The sequence below is a fragment of the Hippocampus zosterae genome, chromosome 9 (genome assembly GCF_025434085.1).
Source record: "Hippocampus zosterae strain Florida chromosome 9, ASM2543408v3, whole genome shotgun sequence".
NCBI lineage: Eukaryota > Metazoa > Chordata > Actinopteri > Syngnathiformes > Syngnathidae > Hippocampus > Hippocampus zosterae.
The window spans coordinates 21,837,421-21,856,883 of record NC_067459.1 but is presented as its reverse complement, the minus strand read 5'-3'; the positions used below and the strand labels follow the sequence as shown (position 1 = coordinate 21,856,883).

Sequence of the window (19,463 nt, the reverse complement as noted above, 5' to 3'; positions counted from 1 at the left end):
GTATTATTATTATTAAATGTAAGCAGAGAAACGTGTACAACGGGCAATCGGAGTGACCGAATGCGAGCTAAAAAGGAATTCAATTCAATTAATACGTCTACTTTTAGCATTGTTTTCGTACTCAATCGTGTACTTCTACATGAGTGGGCAAACTTTAGCCTCTTGATTATTTGTACACGTGTGTGTGCGTCGGTGATATGACTTGCACTGATTTCAGTTGAAGGGGAGCGTTCAAAGATATTTTCAAACAAGAACTTCAACATTGAATTATTTGTACGATTACAATTCCGGTAAGTTCTCTGTTCATTCTCCACAGTATTGCTGTTTCTCTCTTCTTCGCGTTTATGTGTAACAATTCTGAAGGTAAACTTGGGGCGAAAACAAAGGCTCTTTGAGCGACACGAGAACTTCCGAGCTGCACGCGAACGCACCAAGGAGTCAGTCAATGACAGGAGTTGAGTTAAAGACTGCGAGGACCCTGGAAGCACCAGTTGGTGTGTGAGCGCTCCTCCGATGACCAGCTAAGAACGCCCCGCGTCTCCGTCTCACGCTGCGGGGGTGGGGTGGCCAGAAGTTTCGGATCGGGCCTCGCTCAAACATGGGATTCGAGCTGGACCGCTTCAGTGGAACGGTCGACCCGGATTTGAAATGCAACCTGTGCAATAAAGTTCTGGAAGACCCTCTGACTACCCCGTGCGGCCACGTCTTCTGCTCAGGCTGCGTTCTGCCTTGGGTCATCCAGCAGAGCAGCTGCCCCGTCAAATGCCAGCGGATCTCCTCCAAAGAGCTCAACCACGTCCTGCCTTTGAAAAACCTCATCCTGAAACTGGAGATTAAATGCGACAACCATGTGCGGGGCTGCGCCGCGGTGGTGAAACTGCAGCACCTGGCCGAGCACGCCGGCGTGTGCGACTACTCTCCGGCCAAGTGCGGGAACGAGGGTTGCGACGAGGTGCTCAGCCTGCGGGACGTGGACGCGCACATGCGGGAGACGTGCGACTTTCGCGCGGCGGGCGCCTGCGAGCGCGGTTGCGGCTTGACGCTCACGCAGAGAGAGCGGCGACTCGACGACCACTGCTGCGTGAGAGCCCTGAAGGCGCACAACGGCGTGCTGCAATACCAAATGATGCGCCTGGATAGCGAGTTCAAGAAGCAGACCATCGAAGCCAATAAGAGGGAGAAAGCACTTCTGGCGCAACTGTCCGCCGCTCACGCCGAGCTGCAGATGACGGCGGTGAAATATCAGAAGAAATTCGCAGAATACAGCGAGAGGATCGACTCTCTCACCAGAACGGTGACTTTCTCCTGCAAGGTAAAAGTTGTGTGCAGGCTTCACTCGCTACTTTTCAAGCCTCCAGAAATGCTTTGCGGGTTGCCACTGTATCCGAATAGAACCTCGGGGTCACTCTTGTGTTGCTTGTTAGAGGTCAGCGTTTGCAACGCTCCGAGCTGTCTTCTTTGAGGCTTGGATGTCAGCTGTGCCTCCGGCCAGCTGGCAGTCAGCAATGGGGGCGGCAAATATTTACTACAGGTTTATACACAACAAGAACCAGGTTGCTCTTCAGTCGAATTTTTGGCAGCATGCTCGTTTGGGGTCCTGCCAGTTCAGGGTCACCTTTCAGTGCCACACTCACCAGGCTCATATTTTAACGTCGTGATGTCACTTGACTCACAAATAGCTCTTTCTTTTGTGACATCTGGACCGGTTGAATTTTTTTTAAAAAAACAAGCTGGTTTTACACACTTCAGAGCAGCCGGATCAGATCGGCACATATTTGGCATTTTTTAGGCAAAAATCGTCCGATCGGTTGTAACGTCATCATTTGAGGTCACGCACCATACCTGAACAATCTCATTCTGGGACTTTTTGTGTCGCCATCGTTAACGTTTCGCAGCCGGATTTATTTTCATCCATCTATCCATCCATTTCCCGAACCGCTTGATCCTCACTACGGTCGCGCGGGGGTGCTGGAGCCTATCCCAGCCGTCTTCGGGCAGTAGGCGGGGGACACCCTGAATCGGTTGCCAGCCAATCGCAGGGCACACAGAAACACACTCGCACCTAGGGACAATTTAGAGCGTCCAATCAGCCTGCCATGCACGTTTTTGGAATGTGGGAGGAAACCGGAGCACCCGGAGAAAACCCACACAAGCCCGGGGAAAACATGCAAACTCCACACAGGGAGGCCGGAGCTGGAATCGAACCCGGTACCTCTGCACTGTGAAGCCCACGTGCTAACCACTGGACTACCGGGCCGCCGGATTTATTTTCAGTATTTTAAAATTCATTTTTATTTGATTGCAGGCATGTAATTGCCATTTTCCACGTATTTCGTGTTCATCAGCGTTTTTGCTCTAATTGATCGGGTTAAATTGTTTTTTTTTTTTTTCCCCCAAAGCATTTCAGCGGGCTCAATTACAGGCCAATTTTGGTGATTCGTCGTCCGCTGCGGTTCCCACACGAATAGCAAAAATCAACTGCGGCAGTAAAATCAAACAAGGTGTTGAAATAGATCGATCAGATTGGTCCATCTTCGATTGGGATCGTGAGAGCTTCTTGTTTTTGGTTCAATCTCGTTGATGGGCTCCAAAATACTGACTGTGCATAGCCCCCCCCAAAAAATTATTCCGTTGCATCAAGTGCAACAGGCGCAAACACAGCTTAGTTGTGTCTGCCATTTAGTGGAGGAGCATGCAAATTATTGTACTCGATGTCGGTGGCATAGATTATTTTTATTTTCTACGCCCACGAAGGGGACACTCCAAAGTTTTTGTGGGGTTTTTTTTTTTTCAATTTTGCTGCTGGCGTTCAAGGAGAGACGGCCTCCATATTAGCTTGCATGTTCCGTTTCAAACCCTTCTAAAGAAGTCGTCCATTTGCAACCACCCATTTGGATCACTCTTTTGAAGTCCCGATTGAGTTTTTTTTGTTTTTTTATGTCTGCGTATTTGCCTGCGATGTGTCCTCGTTAGACTGGCAAATGGCGCATCGGACACACTGTTGTCAGGCATGGATGGGCTCGCTCACGGTGGTGTAAGACAACTTGCCCGCGAGCGGAGCTGTTTGTTATCCTTTGACAGCATGTCACCGTCCCACTGAGATATGCATTCATCACATCATTCCGAGTGCAGTCCCCTGTTCTGGCAGGCCTCGAACGTCAAACGTCAAATAAATGACGAGTGTTCTGGAAGTGAGCCACAAAAGCCACAACCAATTGTTTTTCCTTTCTTTCTTTATGGGGCGGAGCAGTAAAGCGCCGAACGGTCTTGGAGGACAACTTCATTTTTTGTGATGTCTCTCAGCACATTTTAAAAATGCATCAAGTGAAGTTTTGGTGAAGCAATGCGTCTCGTAGAATTTGACCTGTAGTTTTAGGAGCATTATTATTATTAGTCCGAGCATCTTGATGTCAAGGAAAAAAAAAGTCCCATGCTTTTGTACCATCTATTATTATAAAGTCAAGTCAAGAGTATTTCTGGAGCACTTTCGAACAACCATCGCTGCATACAAAGTGCTGTACATGGAGCGATTTAACATACACAATAAACAGTAAGACGAAATGGTAATAAAGGCGGTAGAAAGCACCAAGCAGTAAAATCAAGAACAAAGCTGCTTCTTCTATTCTATCCAAAAGGAATGAGCAACTCAAGACCAATAACACCCTCCCCCCTCCGCCCCACTCCTAATATATACACACACATACAAAGTGCTGTACATGGAGCGATTTAACATACACAATAAACAGTAAGACGAATCCGTAATAAAGGCGGTAGAAAGCACCAAGCAGTAAAATCAAGAACAAAGCTGCTTCTTCTATTCTATCCAAAAGGAATGAGCAACTCGAGACCAATAACACCCCCCCCCTCCGCCCCCCGCCTAATATATACACACACACAAAGTGACTGCACACCTACTGTAAACTCAGGCCAGTGGTGGGGGGGTGGGATGGGTGTTGAAAGGGGCGGGGGGAGGGGCAATATCGGCCAAAATCTGCCACGGTCACCCAGCTGCTGTGAACTTGAGTGTTTGCGCAAGATGATTCAGTCTCTTTTTTTTTCCATGGATGAAGCCTTTTCCAGTTGACCTATTACATTGCAACACCCCCCCCACACACACACAAAACAAACCGCATTACACAGCAGTACATTTTGTACGTTAGACATGCCCCCCCTGATTAAAATCAGACTATTCATTTTGAAAATGCGGTAATGTGGTACGTGCGCTTTTCCTTCTTGACTGGCTTCATGTATTCAATTACTTAGTCAAATGTTGGGGGGGGGGGGGGGGGTGGAACCATGAAGTGTGCGCAGATCTTCTTAGTCTGGTCCAAATTAGCAACGCGTTAGTCAGAGTAAAGGACACATTTATCTGTTGACCGTCAAGACTAAGGTCTCTGTCGGACCGAGGTAGGAATGACATTTTAACGTCACGTAAAAATGTCGTGGGCGGCCACTGACGAAAGGTGCAGGCCTACCGCGACGGTCGTTGTGTCGTGTGTTTCGATTTAGTCACCTTGACCTCCCCGATCGCCCTCTCGCCTGCATTCAGACCAGAAAATGACCATTTACGGCCACTCTGTGGCGTATACGAGTTTGCAATCAAGCTTGGCGCTTCTGAAAAACTGTACGAGGCCAAAGTCGGCATGCGGGGCGAGGGGGATCCCTCACAAAACGGATTTGAGGGCGGTCACCCTCCGTTGAGCACGCTATTCCTTGCCTTGTATGAGTTTGCCCTTTTACTGTATCTCGTGAGTCCTCAATCAGGTCTGGCTTTAGAGCGCAAAAGAATGAAACGCAGCAGTATTCGTTTTCCCTTTCCATACAGCGCCAACCCCCATTGACTCAATCGATTTTCTTGAACACTGAAGTGTACGGTACAGTACTTCCGTGTATGGCTGTTGCTCTCGATCGTTTTGCCAAGTCACCAGTGAAAAAAGGTTTGCACTGAAAAGTCGTCTTTCACTTTGAGCACCTGGACATACCTGACGCTTGAGGAAATGCACAACCTCCCGAAGAGATTCTCCTCGTTTAGCTTCGTGAGAGTGTTTGCAGATGTCTGAGAAAGTCCCCCGTTAATTACTCGCAGTACATTCTAATATCTCGCCGACTAAATGTTAGAGCACCTTCAAAAATCCTTCCAATTTGTTTCGGGGCTTTTGGCGGAATCTTGTAGCTCAGCTGCACACAAGAGTTTGATTTCATTCTGGCTTCTTGACTTTTTTTGGTGAAGCGTCCGCCTCGCTGATGTGACGGCATGTGTTGCTAATGCTGGCGTGACACAATGCAGGGCTGCGCATTCCTCAACGGGCTGACGGCACATGACGGACTTTTGTTTTTTTTTAAAGAGTCGAATGGCAGTTGGGGGGCTCTGTACGTGCTGATAATATCGTTGCTTTATATTTAGTCACATACATGTAGTGTTGGCTTGGAAGCAACCCGGTTCCTTCATCACGCTTCGTACATGCAGTACCTGTCTGATATTCATTCATTCATTCATCTTCCGAGCCGCTTGATCCTCACTAGGGTCGCGGGGGGTGCTGGAGCCTATCCCAGCTGTCTTCGGGCAGTAGGCGGGGGACACCCTGAATCGGTTGCGAGCCAATCGCAGGGCACACAGAAACGAACAACCATTCGCACTCACACTCACACCTAGGGACAATTTAGAGTGTTCAATCAGCCTGCCACGCATGTTTTTGGAATGTGGGAGGAAACCGGAGCACCCGGAGAAAACCCACGCAGGCCCGGGGAGAACATGCAAACTCCACACAGGGAGGCCGGAGCTGGAATCGAACCCGGTACCTCTGCACTGTTAAGCCGACGTGCTAACCACTGGACTACCGGGCCGCCCCTGTCTGATATTGTCTGGTGATATCAAATATTGAGTCGTCATTCGGATGTTAAAATCAAGGCAGAATTCGCGCTCGGTATTTGTCAGATTTGGAACGGAACAAATCGATCACTTCCGATCACGTGTCTTGTGTTGTCTGTATTTTCGGGCTACTTTTTAACGGGCATATCAGAGCACCAACCGGGAGGATGAGATATTGATCATAAAACATGGCCGTCAGAATATTTCAAAAGTCATTTGCCGTTCAGCCAAATCTCTCAACCCCCGGGTACCTTCCGCAATCACGTGATGTCCACTGGATTTTTGTTGTTCTATGACTATTCTATAACTGTTCTATGTCCTCCTCGCTGCCCATCTTTTTAAAGCCCTCCTCAAAACTCACTTGTATTCTTTGGCGTTCGACTCAGCATGACTTAGATTTGTTCTTGATTTTACTGCTTGGTGCTTTCTACCGCCTTTTATTACCATTTCGTCTTACTGTTTCTTGTGTATGTTAAATCGCTCCATGTACAGCACTTTGTATGCAGCGATGGCTGTTTGAAAGTGCTCGAGAAATACTCTTGACTTGACTTGATTATTGTGTGGGGGGGGGGTCTTATTTATTTATTTATTCATTTATTTATTTCTTTAGGTCACTTTTGTGACATTCCAAGATCGTCCGTTTCCTATTTTGTCGATCCGACGTATATCCCATCAGTGAATGTGCGTCAATGTTGGAGAGTTCCAAGTAACCGGCTGCATTTCTCCTCTGTGTGCCCGTAGGAAAGCGACACTAAAAGTGTGCCGGTTGTCCTTCTCCGTGACGGCGGCTCTCTGGGCTTTAACATCATGGGAGGAAAGCCATGTGCGGTAGGTTAGAAGCGGAGCATCTTGGAACTTTCATACCCCCCCTCTCCCACCCAGTGATCAGACAAGTGTCATATGTCAAGCCAGGAATGTAAAGCACACACTTTAAAGCACCGCAATCCTCCCCCTGCAAGACTGAGTGGAGATGTCCCAGTGTGTGTTCTGTCCATGAATGAACTGGACTGCATTATTACATTTCACTGTGCTTGTATTCGCTTCGGCTGTGGTTTAGGCACGTTACGGATTTAACAAAAAAAATCTATAATTACGTTGACGGTCGTTAAATATGGGGTCAGGTCTGTGACCTGCCTTGTGTCTCTCTCTAATTGAGGGCATTTTAGTGGTGAGGTAAAAACCAAAGGTTGCTTTGTCTGGCCTGTAATTTCCCCGAGCCGTTATGTGTGTTCCAACTCAAGTCACATTTGAACCCGATGCCACACACTTGTTGGGAATAAAACCTGTCGAGGGAGGCAAATGTTCTTGTCGCCGTGGAAGCAAAACGGCGCGATCGGTATCGGGTTCCCTTCGGGACGCCACTCGAGTCAAGTTATCCGCCGCCACGGAGACGCCATTTTCTGTCGCGACGTCGATTGGGACATTTGAAACTAAAAAGAGATTTGAAGCGACAAAGTAAATCTCGGGTTTTGCCAATGCGACTTGCTGTCATCAAAGGCCGACGCATCGCAAGAGCTGACATAATACTTGGCTTTTGCTTTTCTGCCAACCTCAAAAACCAACAGTCTGTGGAAGAGGCTACTCATTAGGACGGGGAGAGCTCATGTCCTTATAGCTTCTGACATACGCTTTTCATGTGGCCGTCATTGAGCAAAGGCTGCTACCAGCGATCGGCTGCCAGATTTTGCGGTCTCCGCCAGACCTTGTTTGTCTGCAAATGTCACGGGTTAGTCGTAGGGCAACGAGCGGGGAGCGTGGAGAATAATTTGCAGTGAAGCGGTGTCGACGTTGCTACTGCACGCTCCCTTTGAAAGAGGAAGCGAGCGGGTCCGGAGTAGTTGGTTATAATTTTTGCAGATGATGACTTCAGTTAAAATGTACTGCGGTGCTCGCAGCATGTACGCTTCGTCGGTTTGAAAGAGAATTTCAAAAGCGGGCCGAGGACCACCGTTTTTATATTCTTTCAAGTCGGTCGGTCTTCAACAGAGAGGCTTCAATGTGGACTGGCTGATGTCCAGGCAGAGTCGAATCGTTTGGCCAGGGAAGCATCATGGCCGCAGGTTTCACGCTAGTTCATCAACATGTAATAAATACCTGCGTGTGTTCATTTAGTTGAGGGATGGGCAATTGATTCTGCGAAGGGGCCACACGAGAAACTGGAACGCTTGCCGAGGGCCGAGCTAACATGCTAATCTCAACTTTTGTCGACGTTATAAAAAATATATATATTGTCCCGTTTCAGTAAATTGCAACACGAGTAGATGTGGTATGTATCGCCACAAATAGAGAATTATAAGTGGTCAAGGAAGGCGGCCCGGTAGTCCAGTGGCGAGCATGTCGGCTTCACAGTGCAGCGGTACCGGGTTCGATTCCAGTTCCGGCCTCCCTGTGTGGAGTTTGCACGTTCTCCCCGGGCCTGCGTGGGTTTTCTCCGGGTGCTCCGGTTTCCTCCTACATTCCAAAAACATGCATGGCAGGCTGATTGGACGCTCTAAAAATTGTCCCTAGGTGTGAGTGTGGGCGTGGGTGGTTGCTCATCTCTGTGTGCCCTGCGATTGGCTGGCAACCGGTTCAGGGTGTCCCCCGCCTACTGCCCGAAGACGGCTGGGATAGGCTCCAGCACCCCCCGTGACCCTAGTGAGGATCAAGCGGTTCGGAAAATGGATGGATGGATGGATGGAAGTGGTCAGGGTGGCACGCTGGTCGACCGGTTAGCATGCCGGCCTCACGGTGCAGAGGTCCAGGGTTCGAGTCCGGCCTTCCTGTATGGAGTTTGCATGTTCTCCCCGTCGTGCCTTTTGAAATCAAGCACCGCATATTTGATATTTTACTTTGACTTCATGGCCGCTGTGAGGGCCATACAGAGACTGTGGCTGAGCTCTGCCCGGCTCTGATTTAGCCCCAACCTCAATATGTCATTGGCCACCCAGCGCTTGGATAGCTGAGGTTGTTTGTAGCGTTGATCTCGAAAAGATGACGTTCCATCATGCGCTGTCGTGGTTTTGCAGATAATCATGCCACAGCGCCGATGTGTCATTTCGGAAACTTAAATGCATGGCTAATGAAAGGCTTTCACAATAAATATGCTTCCATTCACTTCCACTCATTGTATTTTTGAACTAGTCATTTGCAACTAGTAACCTTAAAAAATGAGATCGTTTGATGTGGGCCTATTTTAATACCTGCCCGGTTGGTGTTTGATGGCATGTTCCTCACCCCCAAAACTCTTTTTGTTTTTTTCTTGAATCAAACATAACATACAAGCTGTAAAATTCACAGTTTTCACATGTCAAGATGACTTTTGAGTGTGATGTCTGTAAATTCCTCCATAGGATATTCATGACGGCCCTTCAAACGAGGGGATCTTTGTGTCCAGAATTATTGAGAGCGGACCAGCGGACAAGGAGGACGGCCTTCAAATCCACGACCGGATTATTGAGGTATGTGACTCCCGATCCGGTCTTGCAAAAGGGAAAATTGGAAACGATCATGCAGATGCAAAGTTGGATGACTTCTCAACACTCACTGAATACGTATGCCTCAGTGACCGCACAAATCATCTCAAGATGACGCCTCGCATCAGCATTTTGTGATTTTATTGTCGCCAAGAATACGAGTCGGGTGTGCGATGGCAAAACGTTCTAACATTGAGTTCTTCGGGGAGCCCTGGAGCCCTTGTTAAGTGGGACTTCATTACAGCCAAACCGAAATTATGTCCTACTCGCTTACTTGACTTTTACTTGAGTATTTTGGTGAAACCGAAAAAGATCATTTCACTCCGTTCCCTTTGACTCCATCTCACTGATCACAGAGAGCCAGGCAGTCATATGACTGCGTACAAAGTCTCCGCATCCCCCAAGCAGGAGAAAGTTTTCGGATTGACCCATTTGTGTCTGGCGGCAGCAACGGAGACAGACGAGGCCGAGCGCCACTGGCCTCGCATTCCATCTGTGATTACCTTACGCACTCTAAAAAAAGAAAAGGGATGTCCTGCGCTGGGTTGCTTGTGTTACTGATTATTGTAGCATTTCGAAACAGTCATTCCTGCCTCCGTCACACCACAGCTGGATGACTGGAATGCTCTTTACTTTGGAGTCAGCCAATCCTCCATGAAGCGTCTCCAGTTGGTCCAGAATGCTGCTGCTCACCGCACATCACTCCTACTCTGGCAATCTTTTACTTGGCTCGTTTTAGAGTTCTTTTGAAGGTCCTTTTACCTTACCTCTCGGAGCTCCTTCGCATCTGCCTGGCAGCTCAGACGGACCAGACACTTTTAGAGGTACAGAGTACGTGGCGGAGGTTTAGAGGGAATCCAGCTTTTTCCGTTGCCATTCTCTTTGGAATGACCTCCCGCTGAATATTCGGCGAGCCCCCTCGGTGCCCATCTTTAAAACTCGTCTTTGAACTCATTTTTATTGTCTGGCTTTTGACGCGACGCTCCATTGGCCACGGCTCGTCGACTCATCTCGGCGAGAAAGAGTGCAACGTCGTTTCTGTGTCGGCAATGACGCTCATGAAAAGGTGACGGAGCAGGATCATCCCCGCTTCTTGGCAACATCTTGTGTGGAAAAAGGCCCGCTAACCCAAAGGTCAACTCGTGGGTTGCTTTGATGGAAGCCTTGTCAGCCTGGACCTTACACAATGGCTTCAGTGAACAAAGAGGTTTCTGTGGATTACAAGTGCGGATTACCGCACGCCGCCAGTTTGTTGTCAAACCTCCATGAATGAAATTGCCCCGGAGCTTTTTTTTGACCGATGCTGACAAAGATGTTTGTGGGGAAACGCTTTGAAGAAAATATTTCGCTCTCTGTCATTCCAGTGCTTGAAAACGACGTGCTTCCATAGCGGTCGCAGTAATGTCATGTTTTCAAGGCCTGAACGACGTTTGTGTTCACTTGTCAGCTGTGTGATTGAAATGACGGTCATAATTTATCTGCCGCATGGAACAGAGGCTTCGGGGCGACCTGTGCCCTCTGACCAGTCAATTCTTTGAGAGGCTAAGGCCAATGTCGTTGACTTTTGTCTCCTCCCATTGGGCGGGGCTGTGGGGGGGCTCACCCACAGCGAATCCTTGCATGATCCATTTGGCACGCCTGATACGCTCGCAGCGCCAAAGTTGAAAACGCTTCAGAATGGTTGTTCCACACTTGCGCTTTTTATTCCAGTGGTAACCCGATCATAGCGGCGCTCTCTCTTTGTCGGCCCCGCTTGAGCCAAGGCTTCCGTGTCATGTACTTTGAGATTTCACTTCAACCACATCTGTCATCATGACAAGCTTGCTATTGTTTTGGTTGCACGTGTGACGTAAGTTGACCTCTGGTTTGCTACGGTGGCTTTTTGAAGAAACGGAATCCATATTGCCCAAAGCAGTTGCCGTGTTAGTATTTTGAAAACGACTCCTTGTGGCGCCGTCCTCGTTTGTGTATATGTATTGTGCGCTACGCGTTTATTGGAACGGTATCGGCTTTCCTTTCTGGTTTACGATTAAGTGGAGCAGCTATACATACAAGGCACAAAGCAAGCCTTTCACTGGCTCGTCAAACGACAAGAAGCGGCCTACCTACCGCACGTAAGGCCCGATGAGGCCGAAATTGCAAGCGCCGTTGTCGAGGTGTTCATAATTCCGCTAAGTCTATATGGATGTAGCAAGTACATGAAGAGCCACGGCTCGTACTTCTACAACAAGCTCTTAGCGAGGGGGTGTGATAACAGATGGCTTTCCTCGAAGCGAGCTGTTAGGAACCCGCACATGAATGTGCCCTTGTTCAGTCAGAAAAGCTCGCGCTATGCTCGCATTTCCCGGAGACCCTCGCAAGCTGAAAATATTCCCACTCGGGTTAAGTGTTTGCTGCCACTTATTGTTGTCGTTATTTGTTTTAAGTTCTTATGTGCAAGATGAAATTCCCCGAATACTTTTTAACTTACTCAATTCTGGACCAAGTCTGAAAAGACGTTTAAAAACGTCTTTGGGAGTGAATGAGTTAATAGAAAAAGAATTGCACGGAGACGATGGGCACACTGCCTTTTCAAAGGCTAATGGCTAATTTAGCCATCCAATTGTGACATGAATACTGTACATCATGTCGACAATCCAAATTAGCCAGACAAATTAAACCATGATTGATTGCCAATCATCGACTTCTATACATTTTTTATTATTATTTTTTACATAAGTTTGTTCTTCAAATTTGTTGATTTGTTAGGATCCCCATTAGCTGTGCCCTTAGGCAGTGCCAGTCTTCCTGGGGTCCTCTTAACAAAAACACGACATACATTTAAAAAAGAACAAACTTCATTTCGAAAGAAAATACAAAACCAGCCGTTAGTTACTGCTGAGAGTCGGCGCAGCAGAATACTTCAATTCTCACAAGTCAAACTTGAAAGTGGACACACCGCAGGAGCTTTTCATCTGGAGGCAATATATTCAATTCCAAGTCAGACTTTTGTCATTCAAATGACCTTGAAAATCGGAACAGAACGATGACGTCCGGGCAGGCGTTGTCAGTGTCACCTTTTAAATCGTCAGCAAACATTCTCGGGTCGGGGGGCACGGGGAAACGCCGCTTCTCATACGGTGGGTAGGACTTTATGTGTGGGTACCTTTTTTTTATTTTTAGAGAAGGAGGGGGGGCTAGCCAGCAGGAATGTGCTCCAGCTAAGACAATATTTATATAAATGTATACACTTCTCGACTGCTGAGTGCAGAACGGAGGGGCAAAATTCCACAAAAGAACCTTTTCATTCAGTCTCAACGAGGCCAATCATCCCAAAGGCACTGTCCAAAAGTCGCAGACGTGCCTGCGCTTTGTTACTTTTAGCCATCACTATAGTGACCCGCTTTGGGACGATTTTCGCCGCGAAATCTTGGAAGACGTTTCATTTTCAAGGTTGTTGGCCCGAGTTGTTTTGGAGCCATTGATGGAGACAAATCCACTCTTTAAAGAGTCCCGACATAAGAATAATTCGGTATAAGATAGTCGAGCATTCTCGGTCAGCAAGGGTCAAATCGGGAACTAAACATCCCGACTTTCTTTTACCCGTCGGCTTGACCTCATGAGTATTGTAAAAGGGTGCCTTTGAAGTTATTTGCCTTGACGTCTCTCCTCTCGACTCCAATTTTTAACCGGCACACAGCTGCCTTTCTTACTTGTCACTTGCGTTCCGAGTTTCCTCGGTGAGGCACTAAACACCGCGAACCTCCCTGCAGTTGTTTAAGTATCAAGTCACCATATCCAGGAGACGGCTTTTAAAGCACGCCAGCCAACCAGCACTTCCAAGGTACTGACAGAAATGTAAATTGAGATTTGTCTCGGGGAGGCATGCCCTCCCCTCCCCATGGCTTTATTTTTCATTCATTTTTGCTGTGCAAGGGTTAGGTTATGGATGGCGGAGGCAGCGGCTTTCGCAAGGAAGCCCGTATTTCCCTCCCCCAAGCCACATCTTCCAACTCTTCCGGTGGGATCCCGAAGTGTTCCCAGGTCAGCCGGGAGACTTTCTCTCTCCAGCGTGTCTCTGGGGCCTACTGCCGGTGGGACATTCCCAAAACACCTCACCAGGAAGGTGATCGGGAGGCATGCCCGAGCCACCTCATCTGGTTCCTCTCAAAGTGGAGAAGTAGCAAACTCCTCACCCTATCTCTAATTGAGAGCCCGGACACCCTGCGGAGAAAACCCATTTTGACCGCTGGTATCCGGGATCTTGTTCTTTCGAGATTCTATTTTTAAAATTTGGACTGTTCTGTACCTCAATCTGACCCCCTCACCCTCTTTTTTTATGTTTAAGCATTCCTGTTGCCTTGTGTGTGGATTATGTCGAGTCATTTTATCTTTGGTATTTCCTTATTAACTGTCGGGAGGATCGATTACATGACACACGTCGGTGTAAAAATGCCGGTTCGAGTGCAGAGTTTTGCAGTTTATCTCGAGTCTACTTAGCATTCCTTTGGCATAAGAACGTGACATCATTCGACGCAACACATGGCATCCTCAGCAGGACGTTCCTCTATTACTTTGGACCTGTGGGGCGAAGCGGAACAGACAAGCGAGTTATTTCCCTAAGGAGGATCACATGTTGTTTGGTATTCAGAGTCAAGAGGCAGTTCTTTGTCAAACCCTTTATTGGATTTTAGGCTCCCAGCATGCTATGCGCTTACTCCCCTGATGGACAGCCTCAATGTGGCCACTCTGGACCCAGACATGTCGAATGAATCCATCGCAGACTAAGCAATCCAAGCCTGGTCGGTCGCCACATCACATTCCAGTGCCCCGTGGTCCAGCTGAGGCAGGAACAGGACATTAAATCAAATCGAACTTTTAGGAAGGGTGGACTCGGATTCTGGTCTTGGCGGTGGCTCTACGGAGAGCTGCTTTTAGGGAGTCAGGACAGGCACATCTTTGTTTTCTTGCTCTTCTTATGTGGGAGAGAGGGGGAGGGGGATTAATCAGATGTGTAGTCGTTTCAGTGTGGAGATGGTGTGAGGTGAGCTGACGCCTCACTCCAGCCAGACTGCTGTTTTTGTCTGCACCCCCCCCCCACCGCCCCCCACCCTCCCCCCCAGCGCGCATGCGCACACAATATGGTATTTTCCACTCACTTTAAACCGGCCGGGTCCTCAAAGGCAAGCCGGCGCTTGATTTCCGTGGAGACGTACAGTCCGCCTTGCCCGGCCGGCTTCTGGACGTAGCCGGGGTCATTTATGACACCCAAACTCCTTCAAGGGAGCTGAAATAGACGAGCGTAATGACGCTCATTTTCCTGCCATCGGCTTTGCGCAAAAGCATCTGCAACAATCGGCTCTGGTTTCTGAGCCAGCTGTTTCTCATGTCAGCCTCTGCCCCCCACCCCGAGCACAGACTGCCCACTGACTCCTAATTAACTCCACTCAATTAAACCCTAAATGGCTGATTAACAGACTGGCTTTAATGGCTGTTTCCTTCCCTCCCGGTGCTCGACTGAAACCACCACCCTGCTCCATCGCTCTTTCTACCTTCCCTATCTCTGGCTCTATCTGGGTCACTCACGATGGGTTTAGCGAGGAGAGCGAGTATTTGAGCGGGAAGTCCTGTGGGCTCAAGAATGTATCCAGCACATTCCTAAAATTTGAAGTAAATCACACTTCATTTCGTACAATCTGGAGCATAATTTATAACGGCATCGAGTTACTTATTTACTGTGACTAGTTCTCATCTTTCCTGAAACTCTAGTAAAATGTTAGCTTAACAATCAGTTTTTGCCCCAACAAATCGGAGCTCTCTTCTGAAACGGAGTTTGTTTGATTAAGCTTCCTTGCTGCAGAACGCTTAGCATTGTTTTACCCAAAAAATATGACGCTTCAGTCATGCGGGATGGTAATGTTCTTCATCTTGTCGGTTTTGCTATTAATTAACCTGCCGTGCATGTTTTTGGGAATGTGGGAGGAAAGCGGAGTACCCAGAGAAAAACCAGGAATCGAAGCCTGCACCCGTGCCGCCTGTATGATTCCACTTTGAACTAATTCATACCAAGCACAGAAAACAAACGGTGATTGGCAGTGGGCGGCCTGCGCCGTAGAAGTCTACCGATATCTATGACAGTCAATGAAGAAGCGGTTAAAAATTCATCAAAATAGTCTAAGCAAGGCCAAAGTTGCATATTTCCCGTCAAAACCCATCCCGTGCCAACATCTTCAGATGGGTGTGTACCCTTTACAGATAATATCTCGAACACTCCAATGGATGTAATGATCTAACTCGTATGACAGCGATTTCAATATGTTTTCGTTCAAGTGTTGGGCTTTCACCACACACTCATTTCCACATCAGTGAGGACTTAACGGAGGAACTGCCTCCACTGCTTTCATGGAGTTATTGCTTGAAATTGCTTCATCGTTTTGTTCCCACAGCAGCGCGTGTGTGGGACTTTCATCTCTACTCGTCCTTCATCTGTCGGTTCAACCGTTTTCATTTTGGGAAAATAGCTTGGCTTGTGTAGCAGGAAATTTCACAAGCACTCCATCTTTTTTTTTTTGACAACCTGCTTACTTTCTATCAAGTTCGAGATTAAAGCTTGGTGTGCTGTTGCCTGCTTTGTAGCGCACTGAACACCTGAACATGCGTCCACACTTTCAAATTCCCAAAAAAAAACCCAATAAATAAAATGCGCTTGGACATATTCCACCTGTTAAATTAGTAGGTGTGGAATTTTGATGCCTTGAACCGTTTCCCGACGTCATACCTGCTCCACTGGGGGCAATGGCCAAAACCGCCACGAGCAGATGTTGAGTTTCATTTTGTAAGACTCCACAAGGACTTCGCAGATGTAAAGAATCACTGAGCATAATTGGCCCTCCTGTACAAGGCAGATGTTGAGCAATATCTGAGCTAATTGGACTACACCAAGTCCTTTTCCAGTGATAAATGCGCTAAAGCTGCCCGCCTGAAGCCACCGCCGCCGCCGCCACTCGAATTCTTCCGCACGATGCCGCCTTCTCTCATGGAAATGTGCGCAAATAGTTGGAGAACGCCGGTTATCAGCGTGGCTCTACGCCTCTGCCTCGCTGCTTTTGCGTGAATCTCTTGTCTTCCCTTGAGAGAGATGTTCTTTTTTTCACTTTTGCCTCATTCGAGACTTCCTTTATCCTTTTTGACAAACAGCCAGGAGCTAGCGAGTGGCTTGTTGTATGTTTTTCCCGTCCCCGTCCCCCCCCCCACCACCACCCTCACCCCACAACTCCTCTTTCTCCCCGAGCTGGAAAAGTACCTCCACAGTGGGCTCTTTCTCAAAACACACCCCTAAAATACACACGTCCTGCCGCAAGACGTACTTTACTGTCCTAAGAGTCCTCTTCTATGTTCTCGATGGAGAGCCCACTGCATTGGGACAAAACGGGTTTAGCGCCGCTGTGATTGGCCACTCAAACCCATTTATTCACGGGGATACTTTATTTATTTATTTTTGCTTCGATTCGTTGTCGTGTTCTTACGTCAGCGGATCTCGCACCCGAGTCTGAAAAGTCTGCGGCCGCAAATTGCTTTCGATGGTGTCATACGATAGTGCTCCAGCAGAGAAAATAACTCCTGGGTTTTATTTATTTATTTATTTATTTTTTTTGAGAGACGCTCAGGACCACAGAGTGAGCCCGCGGGGGCCCGTGCCAAGATCAACGCCAAGGTGTCACGATCGATATCTTCATCGCTCGCTCATACGCAGAATATACAGATTAGTGTCCGTTACGTCGAGTGGTCCGACTAGATGGGCTGACATTCGAGGCAGCTATTCGTCTCCATCTTGGAGCGCGATCCAAATGAAAATTTCTCCATCCCCCACACCCCCCTCCCCCACCTTGCACATTGCAGGTGGTAAAAGAATCCTTCTGAGGAAGTGTTCCCAGCTCGGTCGAATATTTTTCTCTCGTTGCCGTCTTATGAAAACAGTAGCCTCAAAGTACAAAGCGGAAGCGGGCCGTGAAAAGAACAAGGAGTGTAATCTAACATCTAATGTCCCCAACGTCATGCCGATCCCGGCCGGACAAAAGGCTTTTTAGTGCCGTGCCGTCCGCCCAGCTTGCCTCAGGCAGACTTTTAAACGGCAGAAAATTCAACCTTTTGTCACTGTCGTTTTCACACACCCTCCTCTATGTCGATGTGGCGGTGGAAAATTGTCAAAAGGGGAAGCCAAATCTTCCTTTTGTGCATCTTACGTTCTCAGTTGGCTGACTTTGGCCACCGACGGCCAACATGACGTGGCTGGCAGAGATTTAAAACAGAGATCCGTTTCCCCTTTTGATCAGAATCAATCATCTTTATTGGCCGAGTATGTAGAACACACAAGGAATTTGTCTCCGGTATAACACACTGCACTAGTATCATCGTAAACAACAAAATCATTGAACCATTTTAGAGTAACCAGTAGTTTTGTAGTACCATTTTGTAGTACAAGAGTGTCTACGTCAGTGACTGTTTAAGGAGTTAATGGCTAGAGGGAAGAAGCTGTTTAAGTGTCTACTGGATTTGGTGCGCATGGATCTGTAGCGTCTGCCTGAGGGGAGTGGCTGGAAAAGGTGGTGGGCAGGGTGCGGGGGGTCCAGGAGGATTTTCCGTGCCCTTGTCTTGATTCTTGCAGTGTGCAAGAGTGGGTAGGGCGGTGCCAACGAGTTTTTCTGCCGTCCTAACTGTCCGTTGAAGTCGGATTTTGTCCTTTTTTGTGGCGACCCCAAACCAAACCGTGATGGATTGATTCGATGACTGCCGTGTAGAACTGTCGTAGCACCTCCTGTGGCAGGCCATGCTTCCTCAGCAGCCTCAGGAAGTACATCCGCTGCCGGGCCCTTTTCAGGATGCGGATTTCGTTCTGCGTGGCATCCTCCAGCCTTATTCTACCGGGACAGACTTTTGGGTGATAAGCGCATACAAAACATGGGGAAATATGGTGAGCGTGCGAGCTCAGGAATCCACCCCCAAAGCAGCAGCCGATGCAAGATAAAGCCGCAAGCCTCGATGGTCTGTAGGATATGTGACACCGCGCTTGAATTATACCGGAGCTCTGATTTATTTTCCCCAAGTGAAAATCTGAATTTTTATCATCCCTAGCCCTCCGCGGTCCTTTCTGGAAAGGGAGTCCGTGCGCAAAAAGGCGGCGTTTCTGTGCACGCCAGCAACGGCTATATCGGGCCACCAGCTGCTACCTCCGAGCAAAGGCACGCCGCCTTGCACACTCGCTTGATCTAACACATGGCCCTTTATTTTGGGAATTACGATTTGCGAAATAAAGAAATACGCCCGTCTATTTTATCCGTAATCCGTTGCCCCTCTTGTGTCATTTGTTGGTGCTGCACAGCTGTCTTACAAAGCAACTCTTTTTTAAAAAATTTTTTGTTCTTTTTGGTTTCTGTGCTGACATTCCTCGAACTGAAAGCAAGCAAGAGAGCAGATCAAAACAAGGCCTTGATAAGATCGAACCGATTGTGGGTTTGGTTCTGTTCTGGTCGAGCGACTGCACCTCCGTCAGCGAGCTCCTTACAGCACAAAGCCCAAATATCTGTCATACCATCTATGACCTGCTTTTGGTTAGGCCCGTCAACCGTGTTTTCTTTTTCTTGGCGTGCTGTGATGTGCCTGCGCGTCTTTGCAGCTCACATATTTGTTGCTTGCGAGTTTTTCAGCGCTTTCACCGCATTTGCTACTTGCTATGAAAACAAGAAGCCCTCCCAGCCCCCCCCCCCAGCATTGCTTTTGCATGGAGAGGTTTGGCAAAAATGAAAAGACTCTCTGTCTCATCCGGACCTCCTCCAAGAGACCGGCCCCGCTTCTGCGCACAAACCACCAACGTGGCTCACAATCCTGACCTCAGAAACAAAAAGGCGTTTCACATCCCGCAGGCCGAAATTTCCATTTCCAGAAGTCGCAAAGCTCTCACAATCAGAAATGGCCTGGAATTCGCTTTTAGCGATTAGCCAGGAAACCAAAGTTGTTCCAGACTGGTGATATTTGTCCCATCGCAGTCGCAGCCTTGTGATTATTTGGCTGTCGGAGGTCCAAATAAACCCAGCGTGCAGCGCGACCTTCCTAATTTGAACCAAATGCGCTGGACATTGCGTCCTTTATGCGAAAGGCGACCG

General features: G+C 48.2%; 1 protein-coding gene across 2 annotated transcripts in view; it reads left to right on the top strand.

The window, feature by feature from the left end:
- Window positions 1–451: 451 nt before the first annotated feature.
- pdzrn3b (PDZ domain containing RING finger 3b) overlaps window positions 452–19,463 on the top strand; it is a 60,773-nt gene continuing 41,761 nt past the window's right edge. Inside the window, exons 1-3 of one of the 2 annotated variants that reach the window (XM_052076059.1) lie at window positions 453–1,312; window positions 6,611–6,697; window positions 9,202–9,309. In XM_052076059.1, coding sequence (XP_051932019.1) covers window positions 599–1,312; window positions 6,611–6,697; window positions 9,202–9,309 — 909 coding nt within the window. In that variant the 5' untranslated portion in view covers window positions 453–598. Of the gene's footprint in view, window positions 1,313–6,610; window positions 6,698–9,201; window positions 9,310–19,463 lie in introns of both variants that reach the window. The other variant, XM_052076060.1, reaches the window with a different exon arrangement.